We start from the raw sequence: 11,469 nt of genomic DNA on the forward strand, positions 1-11,469 counted from the left end.
GGGCGGCCGGCGGGCGACACGTGGCGGCCTGCCACTGGCTGCGGTGCGGCGGCGCGGCGTGTCCGGCGCGGGCGGACACGTCCGGCGCGGCGCGGAGGTTTTTTAGGGTTTCGAGAGGGGGAGAGATCCGAATTTCGGGGGGGTCTATTTATAGAGGTAGAGGGAGCTAGGAGAGTCCAAATGAGGTGCGGTTTTCGCCCACACGATCGTGATCGAACGACCGAGACGATGGAGCTGAGTTTGGTGGGTTTTTGGGCCAAAAAGGAGGGGTGTTGGGCTGCACACACACGAGGCCTTTTCGGTCCCTCGGTTAACCGTTGGAGTATCAAACGAAGTCCAAATGACCCGAAACTTGACAGGCGGTCTACCGGTAGTAAACCAAGGCCGCATGGCAAGTCTCGGCCCAATCCGGAAATGTTTAATCCCCACACATGAAAGAAAGCTAGAAATGGCCACCGGAGGAGAACGAAGCGCCGGAATGCAAAACGGACAACGGGGAAAATGCTCGAATGCATGAGATGAACATGTATGCAAATGCAATGCACGTGATGACATGATATGAGATGCACGAAAACGAAAACAACACACGGAGGCATAGACGCGAACCCGAGAATTAAATATAACTTAATGCCAGAAACGGCATGAGTCGGAGTACATTAGGGAAAGGTTACATATGGGGCGTTACAGCTTAGGTGAGTGTTCTAAGTATTTGGCCCAGCTAGCACCCCGTCATCATATGGATAGAAGTACTGGCATATGTTGCCAAGATAGCGGATTCAGGCATATTGTTGTAATATTTTGTAAGGTTCTCGAGAATAATCAATAAAGTAGCCGCATGCATCTCCCAGATACAGAGGTCGGTGGTCATCTTCCTTTTCTAAAGAAGTAGATTCTCAAAAGAAAAATGACATTTAATGTGTCAAATAAAATTTTCCTCAAACGTAAATAGATGCTTGACACTTTTAGGACTCCAACGCTATTTTTTTTAGAAAAGGTGGACTCCAACGCTATACCTCATTTGTTTACTTCTGTATCGAACATGTGAAATCCTCCACTCTTGCTCCAAATCTAGGGGCCGAATATGGGAGTCGATGGTCCATGAGGGCCACTCTTAGTCAGATCACATCTTCCAACTTAGGCCTTCTTTGATTTGAAGGAATTTTATAGGGTAGAATTTTTATAAAAAATTTTATAAAGCTCTTTGATTTATAGGAATGGAATCCTATTCGTATGAAGAAAATCTTCCTATCTTCCACATTTCATAGAAAAATAAATATTAATTTAGACTCAATGAAAAAAATCTTATGATGTGAAACAAAAAATATCTTTCTTATTTCTATTCATAAGATTTGAGATGCATGTCATTTCATTCCTATAACTTTTCTATTCTTATAATTTTCCTATCCTATAAACCAAAGGAGGCCTTATATCTTTCTCCTCTTGATCCGACTGACCCATTGTCACTCAGACCAGCCCACAACCCCACAGTTCAAAAATCAGGGGCCTCTGTGTGGCTGGCTGTCCGTGGACACCTCTGAGCATATCCACAGACATTTGAGCTGGGGCGGAGCTGGCCTCGGACACCCAGGGCCAGGCTCGGCACGTGGTGTTTTTACAAGGCGTATTACCTATACAGATTTCAGTTTGGGCCAAGGTTTAGCCCATCTCACACTCACAATGCCCTTTCAATCTTCGAACAGGAGAACGTCGTCTTGCACGCACGCACGATGCACTGATCTAACATGGACGCACCCAGATGAGCGGACACAACAGTCGAGTTGCCTTAGAGCACAAATGTCCTCCGCCGTTTGTCGTGCTCAGTCCTAGCCATGCTTCTAGCCTCCCTCATCCCCCACCTCGCACTGTAGTCCCGCTCCACTACTCTCTCGTGCTACTTCCAGTCCGTCGTTGTCCGCCGAGCTTCTGGCCTCCACCGTCCTGCGTGCAAGCAGCGAGCACAACCTTGGTTGAGCCTCAGGTGTCGTCCGCTCCGGGACGAGCCCATCATGCTCCTGCGGTCATACCGGCTGCAGCCGAGAACTCGGGCGAACTATTTAATGATGCTTGTCGGAATTTTCCTGCAAGTGATTATGTTCGTATCGCGTTTGTATCAATGAAAGAAAAATGGCGATCGTTGCCCATGTCTTTCTCTCAACGATATATGAGTCATGTTCACATGAAACCTGGCCCCCTATGACAAATGACCTGAACCATTAGAACCACGGGCGTCCCCTCTCGGAACCACACGAGCAGAAAGAAACCAGACGATTGATGGGCCAGGGAAGAGTGTGATCATTGAGCACATGCAACATACACACCATCCGCCCAGGCTGCAGGGGTCAAAGGTGGGGCAGACATGGGAAAAGACGTCATCCGAGTAGCCGTTAGAGTCAAAGTCCCGGCAAACATGGCAAAACATGCAGTCCAGCCAGACAACAATGCTCGAAGTACGGTAGACATGGTAGAACACACCATCCGGTGATACCACATCGTTCAAAGACCGGGCTCACATCCGAAAACACGCCCTCAAAGTACGAGCATGTTCAAGAATTCGTTCTATTAATCATTTAACTTGTCGATTAATCCCTATTCATAGGGACACCGAATAGCCGATAAACTGATAAATTAGCCGACTAATTGATCAAATGGATGATTAACTTTTTGATTAGCCTATTAATTCTTTACTTGCCAGCCAACCGAGCAGTTGCCAGTTAACGATTTCCTAACAATGAGTACGAACGGTCACGACAGAGCGCGTCGTCTGGCCAGACCACATCATTCAAAGACTGGGCTCACATCCCAAAAGACGCCCTCCATCCAAGAGGACACGATGGTAAGAGGTCGTGGAACGACAGGACACCCCATTTAGCATAACAGAAGCAAAAGGAAGACCAATCGAATTGTGTTTGTATCAGTGGCTATATAAAGGATACTTTTACTCATACTTATCGTTGACCCATTGCGCCCGTGACACAAAAACCAACGACAAAAAAAGAAGGCAGGCAAGCTATATGAGAAACTATTGAGGAATGCATTGAGACAGGGTCCATTCACACTCAAAGGACATCTTCAAACACTTGCATAAGCGTCATACACATACACATAATCACACCTAATAAGCATATAGTTAAAACATTAGCACGTGTTGCTCAAAAGCCACCGGTTTTCCTTGCCTGCCACCAAGACAACATTACATAATTAGTCTGGTTTACTCAATCATCTCCTGATACTTGCAATCTTGCTCCGCTATGAAGCGTACTCGCGGACCTGTTTGAAGAATCTGTGTGGGTAGATCAGACTCTCAGCTCCATCGATCGTTGACTCATGAATGATGTCACGGCTGTTTACGCCCGTGTAATGCGCCTTGAGCATCACCGGAACAATCCAAGCCTAATCGTGTTCAGCCGATCATCTCACCCGTTCCACATGCGTAGGAACCCGGTCGAACTTGTTGAAAACTCTAAAAAAAAGACAACTATTGTACGCTCTAAAACACAACAGTGTTCTATCTCTCACATCGATTTCCCTTTAAAAAAGTGTTCGATCTCTCCTATGGGGTATGGCGCTCCCACACTGGTATATTGTTCCATGGTTTTCTGAAGAATAAGGACCCTTGTAAAACTCTATTTTTTTTAGCATCAGTACAGACACAAGCACTCATATACACGCGCATACACTTACCCCTATGAACGCATACACGCACACCCTACCCCTATGAGCACATCCGAGAGACTGAGCCGGCATATCATCTTGAGATTTACGAAGTTACCATAGGCACCTCGTCGTCGACGGGAACGTCTTCTCCCACTGAAAGTGTATCGCCGGAAATCCTGAAATAAATTTAGAAATAATGCGAGCACCGGGATTTGAACCCTGGTGGGTTGGGGATACCACTGTCCACCTAACCAACTCAACCACAGGTTGATTCGCTTGTAAAACTCTACTACTGCCCGTGACACGGATGGAGATGGAGATGGTCAAAGAAAGAACCCTCTTCTCTTCTTCTTTGTAGAAAAGAAAGAAAGAAAATTGCAAGTCAAAATTGAGTCGCAAAGTTCCTTCCGCCCGATTAATTAAATGAAACAAATTCCATGCGCTTTCCGCGGTGACATGCGCATGGGTCGACCCGACACACTGTCCGTCGGACGCCAGAGCGGCCGGTGCAGGGCGCATGGATGGACCGGACCGGACTCGACCGGCGGAAAGTGAAAGCGAAAGTGGTACCGAGGCTCGGCCATTCGCTCGGGCGGGTCCCCGGTTTTTGACGGGCGTCGCGCCGCTCGCTGGTTTTGCCTTGCCGCCCTGCCTGCGCCCCTGCGCCCACCGGCACGGGCGTCGGGCGGCATATGCCATCGCGTGGGGACGAATGATCCGCCCTCGAGATCTCGAATGGCCCCCACCGCGCAACGACCGCTGAAACCTGAGAGTGCTCCCAGTCCGAGTGGTATCATCACCGTTCCCCCCAACGGCGCTGGTTAATTCGGCTGTCGTTATTAAGTCTTTTTAAACCGACTTCGTTCAAACAAGGCCTTCTGTTTTCTCTCTCTATTTCCCACTCCCTTCGTTCAACTTTGACCGTACATTACATCAATAATGTGAATTTTTGTGACTTAGAAAATTAGGACTCAACTATAAAACCTGATGCCGGATTTTTGACCACGGCAAATCGAAAGTTTTTCATGGAAAATTATGTTCTTCGAGTCGAGGACGACAAATCCGTCCCACTTTATTTTTTTTTGTAAGAAATTATTGTGCTTGTAAACTAAATTTGCTATCATCGTGTCAATATAGATTGCCTAAAAAATTCCAGATTTTTGCCATCCCTAAAAAAAATCTGATATCAGACTTTTAGTGTTTTCGTAAAATTATAGTACCACCAAAAACTTCTTTTCAATATGAATTCAAAGGTATATGTGTTATGCCATACGACCCACATTTGGTTGGACTAATTTATGGTCAAAGTTAATTTTTAAAATGCGTGCGTACCTTATTCATTAGAATGAAGGGAATACTGTTTTTTAAAGACCAATGGCCGTGTAGTAAATAGCACAAATGCTTTGCATCTTTACAAAAATTGAACTTTTTTACTAAACACGGTACTACTGCAATTTTTAGAAATTGAAAATTGTGTTTAAATCTTTGCAAGTGCCAATATCTTCTACATAACGCTATGCAAGCAAGGTCCCGCCGCCCTTGATTGCAACTGACACGGAGGAGGACCTCAACTTCCATCTTCATCTGAGCAAGCAAGGTAAGCGAGCGCTAAGACTTGGCCATCTGATTGCCACCCGACAACACCTCTCAAGGAGGGGGAGGGGTGTCGAAAGGGAACAAGGCGATCCAAAGAGGATCGCAGACTCGCTAAACCGACTTTAGATGAGAGCATCAGGCTCTTATGTGAAACAGGTCGAATAACGAGAGCAACGAGCACACCTCATGAACCTGCACCAAAGGTAGGAAAAACTAGGACCACTCATCATCATCCTGCCACCATCACCTGCAACCACAGAGATCATACCGGGCATCACAAGCCAGGTCCAACGCAAGCCGTCGAAGCCATGTTTGCGTCGGATCTGAGCGACACACAACATGCCAGTCCCATCAAAACTACAGCGTGCCATGAACACATGTCTCAGCGTTAGGAAGGCGGATCGTAGCCCGACCCACATTTGACGGGGCTAGAGACCGAGCTGTCCATCAACCGACAACAAAGAACGCACAACGAGCATCTATAGGGTCCCGGGCCTTTGGTGCGTGCCCGCCTCCGCCGTGACAAAGGCCGGCGGCGAGGGAGAGATCCAAGGGCGGCGACTAGGTCCCTTGGGTCGCCTAGGGCAGACGACACGAGAGTCGGTTGACTAAGATACAAGTACTCAAAATTATTTCTGTTTACCACCCACTAGAAATCTATTATTTTAAAAAAAGAATCTATTTATTTGTCCCCTGTCAAAAATCTATTTATTTCTTTTATTTCCAACATATACGATTTTAAATGCTAGACTAGAGAATTTTCATCTACAACTTCTTCCCCAAGAAGAAGACGTGGAAAACGGCTGACGGTAACGGGGCGACGCACTGGTGGCGGAGAGCGGCCGCGTCCACCTCTCCACTCGGCGGCCAAACCACGTGTCCACAATCCCGTCTTCCTCCTCCCTCCGCCTCTTCGCCCACCGAATCGCCCAAATCCAAATCCCCCCTTCCATTCCTATAAAACATCCATCCATCCGCGACCAAATCCAAATCTCATCGTCATCCCCCCGCACCCCCAACCCAACCCCTCCCACCTCACCTCCGGCGACCGGATCGGAGGCGCGCGAGCGCGATGGCGAACATCGACATGGCGGCGGTGCTGGCGGACCTGGAGCGGGACGCGGCGGCGGACGCGCGGACGCCGCGGACCAAGCTGGTGTGCACGCTCGGCCCGGCCTCCCGCTCCGTGCCCATGCTCGAGAAGCTGCTCCGCGCCGGCATGAACGTCGCGCGCTTCAACTTCTCCCACGGCACCCACGAGTACCACAAGGAGACCCTCGACGCCCTCCGCCAGGCCATGCACAACACCGGCATCCTCTGCGCCGTCATGCTCGACACCAAGGTACTAGCATCCCTCCCCCGTCCCCCGTCTCGATCTCCCCTCCCCCGCCCCGCCGCCCTGCCCCGCCGCTGGCGCGGCCTCGGTTCACCGGATCGGGCCGTTTTGCGGGGTGGCATCTGTAGGTTTTGGTTCGAGGGTGGGAGGCGTGGGCTCCTCCGATCTACTGATCTGTCGATCGGGAGTTGGATTGGGGTGATCTGGAGGCAACCGCATGTCAGCGTGGTCGGATTAGGATTGCAGCTTTGGTGGTTTTGACTTTTTGGGGGGCTACATTTAATGGCACGTACGTACATGTGTGGTTGGTTAGATTGGCCTCAGGGCTCTGCCTTGTCGTCGAAAGGTTGGATCTAGGATTGATTGGGCTGGTGGACATTTGCGATGCTGGTGAAATGGAATCGATATATCATGGGATGGCATGTAGCGTGGCCTGCGCAGCGGCATCCGTGTTGTGTTGTTGTCGTTTTGTCGTCGGCCTACAGATCTCGCCGCCATCATCAGCGGCCGCCGCGCAGCTGATTGCTCAGTGCTGGAGACGGTTGCGCCGTAAGACCCGGCTCCGAACGACCTGCTGTATTTATAATACATCATGGTAGTTAACACAAGTTTTGCATATTGTCGGCATGTTGTTCAGTTACTTTGTCCACTACTGGTTTTACTGACCAGACATTACTTGTAAATATATTTTAAGGACGGTTTGGTGGCTGCTTATTCCAGATCTTGGTGTTACGATATTGCTGGTTCTCATAGGAACTTTTGTTCACGCGCACAAATAGAAGGAAGCAATTGATACACTTACAGAGAGGTTTTATTTGGTAGTAACAAAACTTGCTCCAGTAGTTGTTTATTACACAATAATGGCTTAATGCTTCATCTCTTTTATATAACTAGTTCTTCATCTTGTGGTGCTTATCTTCACGGATCACATGTTTAAATTTAATGGTTTTATTTCTTATACTCCCTCCGATCACTATTATAAGATGTTTTTTTTGGATATTTCAATATGGACTACACACAGACTGAAATGAGTGAACAAATACACTAAAACGTTTCCACATACATCCGATTTATTCTAGGTAAAAGTTAGTAGAACATCTTCTAATAGTGAACGGGAGGAGTACTTCAGTAAGCTCAATGAGACCGATCCTTTGCTTTTATTGCAGTGTTTTCTTTTGGTGACCATTTTATATACTGTTTTTTTTGCAAAAAGGGAAGACCGTTTCATATGATGTGTAATCTGTAGCCTACATTCTGATTGGGTCTCGTTAGTAGGTATTTGAGGGCATTATATGATGATCTGTACTGAGTATTTTCTTCATTACTGCAGGGACCTGAGATTCGTACTGGATTTTTGAAGGATGGTAAACCAATCAAACTGACAAAGGGTCAAGAAATCACTGTTTCCACCGACTATGATATCAAGGGCGACACGAACACGATCTCCATGAGTTACAAGAAACTTCCTCAGGATGTGAAGCCTGGGCATGTCATACTATGTGCTGATGGTACCATCTCCTTGGCTGTTCTCTCTTGTGACCCAGCAGCTGGAACTGTCAGATGTAGGTGTGAGAACACTGCAATGCTTGGAGAGAGGAAGAATTGTAATCTGCCAGGAATTGTTGTGGACCTTCCTACACTAACGGAGAAGGATAAGGAGGACATTTTGGAATGGGGTGTGCCTAATGACATTGACATGATTGCTTTGTCGTTTGTCCGCAAAGGATCAGATTTGGTGACCGTCAGGCAGCTTCTTGGACAGCATGCAAAGCGCATCAAGTTAATGTCAAAGGTTTGTATGTTGTTACTCTCAGCTATTTTATGTGTTTTCTTAGTGTGCATTTCCCTGTGCTTGCTAAACTCTTTGATATTCTCTGCAATGATGAAATGTATCTGCATGTTAGTTAAGTACCAGGGCACCCACAGATGATGTTTATTTCTTATACATTGAGGTTGAGCTGCCTAACTGTTTTGCAGTCAAGCTTTTTGTTAATACTTAATACACACTGGATGAACTCCTTAGTTCTTCCCTGTGACCTGTTCCACATGTGCTCCTGTTTGTAAAAAACACTGTAGTCTATTCTATGCTGTATTAGGCAAAAATACACAATTAATTCTCTTATTTGTGCTTTCCTTAACGATACTCTTGCTTAAATATGGGACAATTAGCTGACCAAGTTTTGCCTCTTTTTTAGTTAAGTACCAGGGCAACCATATTAAGCTGCCAAACTGTTTAGTTTGCATATTAAGCTGCCAAACTGTTTTGTAGTCGAGCTTTTTGTTAATACATACTGGAATTCTCAATCCTGGAACCCATGAATTCTTTGGCTCTTCCCTGTGGCCTGTTTCACACCTGCTCCTGTTTGTAAAGACATTAGGCAAAAATACACAGTTTGTTCTCTTCGTGCTATCCTTACTAAGCACATTTTGTTAAACCTTGGGTCAGTTAGATGAGCAAGTTTTGCCTCTTCTTTCCTGCATCTCCCCTGACAAGGTTTTTTCCCTGTAATTGTGAAATTGTTCAGATTACTTGGCTTTGTTGTTTAACAACTATGTTTAGAAAATTATCTACTGTATATATACATGCATGCTTGCTTCTGACCATGTTAGTTATGTTCTTATGTATCTGACTTCTTTCTTGAATCTGTAGGTTGAAAACCAGGAGGGCATTGTGAACTTTGATGACATTCTGAGGGAAACCGATGCCTTTATGGTTGCCAGAGGTGATCTTGGAATGGAGATTCCAGTTGAGAAGATATTCCTTGCCCAAAAAATGATGATTTACAAGTGCAACCTTGCTGGCAAGCCTGTTGTCACAGCGACCCAGATGCTTGAGTCAATGATCAAGTCCCCGAGGCCAACCCGTGCCGAGGCTACTGACGTCGCAAATGCGGTGCTTGATGGAACCGACTGTGTCATGCTCAGTGGTGAAAGCGCTGCTGGAGCATACCCTGAGGTGGCTGTGAAGATCATGGCTCGCATCTGCGTGGAGGCAGAGTCTTCCCTGGACAACGACGCCGTCTTCAAGGAGATGATCAAGGCCGCGCCCCTCCCGATGAGCCCGCTGGAGTCCCTTGCGTCTTCCGCCGTGCGGACCGCCAACAAGGCCAGGGCCACTCTGATCGTCGTCCTGACCCGTGGCGGCACCACAGCTAAGCTGGTTGCCAAGTACCGGCCCAGGGTCCCGATCCTCTCGGTGGTCGTCCCAGTGCTGACAACCGACTCGTTTGACTGGACCGTCAGCTCCGAGGGCCCTGCCAGGCACAGCCTGATCTACAGGGGCCTGATCCCGCTCCTCGCCGAGGGCTCCGCCAAGGCCACCGACTCGGAGTCGACGGAGGAGATCCTCCAGGCCGCGCTCAAGTCGGCCGTGAAGAAGCAGCTCTGCAAGGCCGGCGACGCCGTCGTCGTCCTGCACCGTATTGGCATGGCCTCCGTCATCAAGATCTGCACCGTCAAGTGATCGCCATTGCCGGGCATGGTGACCCGAGCGCCGCCCCGGTCCTTGCTGCCGTGGCGAGACCCGGGTCTCCATTGTTCCTCTCTGGTCTTTCTCCTGGAGACGAACTGATTAATCGCCGTACCGTCAGTATTGCAGTTTGTTGCATAGATCCGATCCGAGCTGGTAAATTAGGAGGGAGAGGACTCCGTTATATAGAGCTCTTTTATTACCTGTAGTATGGTGTTTGGCAGGTGTCATGCCTGCACAAATTTTTCTCTAATTATTATTAGTTGCTGCTGCTGCTTGTTGTACTCTGAACTCTCAAGTACTGGTTTGGTAGTGATGTCGATACATGTGGTGATAATAAGATTTTGGCATCGTCGAGTCGGAAGCTCAAGGACAGTTGCGCATCTCCATCGCAGTCTCTCAAAGAAAGAATTATTCGCTGTGAGGATGCTATCTTTCGAAATCATCTGAGGTAATTTGATTTCTCCAGGGAAATTTGATTGGGAACTCTTGATGCAGTCTCACACAAGAGATAGGACGAGCCACTCAACTGGAGAAGCCAAACAACAGCGATGACGATGATGGACACAAGCTGCTGCAACATCAACCTTGTCTGCTTCCATCCAAGCAACCGCAGCATAGCGCTTTCTTTGCTTCCAGTCCGCAGAGCAGAACAAAAGACAGAGGAGGCCCATGGTCCATGGAGCAGAGCAGAACAACCAGCCCGGTGCTGAATGTCTCTCACTATGTGGTAAATATATACTCCCTCTGTTTCATAATTATTGTCGTGGTGGCTTTAGCCAATAATTCGGAAATTGATTCTATCTGAAAATTTCACACGGAATTTACATGAACACATAGGAAGAACTGGATGGAATGGAAAAGGGGAAGCAGGAAAGCAGCGAGTATGGAGCGGCTCAGTTGACGTGTTAAAACAAACGGAAATGTTAACGCCCACACGTGTGGGCATTGACCATCTCGACCACACGCATCCATCACCGTTCAGTACTATATGCACGAATTTTGACACAATCTGGCTGATTTTCTGTGCCACGTAGGACAAGGCGTGTGTGTGGTGTGTGACATAGTTCGCCCACACATCCGTTTTACCACACGGAGGGGCCGGTGTGTGGGCGTTTAGCAGTTCACCCACACACTAGTTTTCAGTCACGCACAAGGGCTGGTGTATGGGCATTTGCCATCTCGCCCACACGCCCGTCTTCTCTCCCACACGTAAGCTGCTAGTTGCCATGTGTTTTTGCAGCGCACATGGCAACTGCCTCTAGTGTGCTTTATAAGCAGGTGACAACTCTTTTTTTTTACCCGAGTTGCCATGTGTTTTTGCAGGGTACACGGCAACTGCCTAGTGTGCACGTAAGCAGATGACAACTGTCTTTTACCGAGTTGCCATGTGTTTTTTGCATGGTACATGGCA

At 47.8% G+C, this 11,469-nt stretch overlaps 1 protein-coding gene across 1 annotated transcript; it reads left to right on the forward strand.

The window, feature by feature from the left end:
• Positions 1 to 6,193: 6,193 nt before the first annotated feature.
• On the forward strand, positions 6,194 to 10,412 carry LOC123191042 (pyruvate kinase, cytosolic isozyme). The gene is made up of 3 exons (XM_044603798.1): positions 6,194 to 6,592; positions 7,917 to 8,378; positions 9,237 to 10,412. Exons 1-3 carry the CDS (start codon positions 6,323 to 6,325, stop codon positions 10,047 to 10,049), a joined length of 1,545 nt encoding a protein of 514 aa, XP_044459733.1. The 5' UTR covers positions 6,194 to 6,322; the 3' UTR covers positions 10,050 to 10,412.
• The last annotated feature ends 1,057 nt before the right edge of the window (positions 10,413 to 11,469 follow it).

Source organism: Triticum aestivum, chromosome 2A, assembly GCF_018294505.1.
Source record: "Triticum aestivum cultivar Chinese Spring chromosome 2A, IWGSC CS RefSeq v2.1, whole genome shotgun sequence".
Classification (NCBI taxonomy): Eukaryota; Viridiplantae; Streptophyta; class Magnoliopsida; order Poales; family Poaceae; genus Triticum; species Triticum aestivum.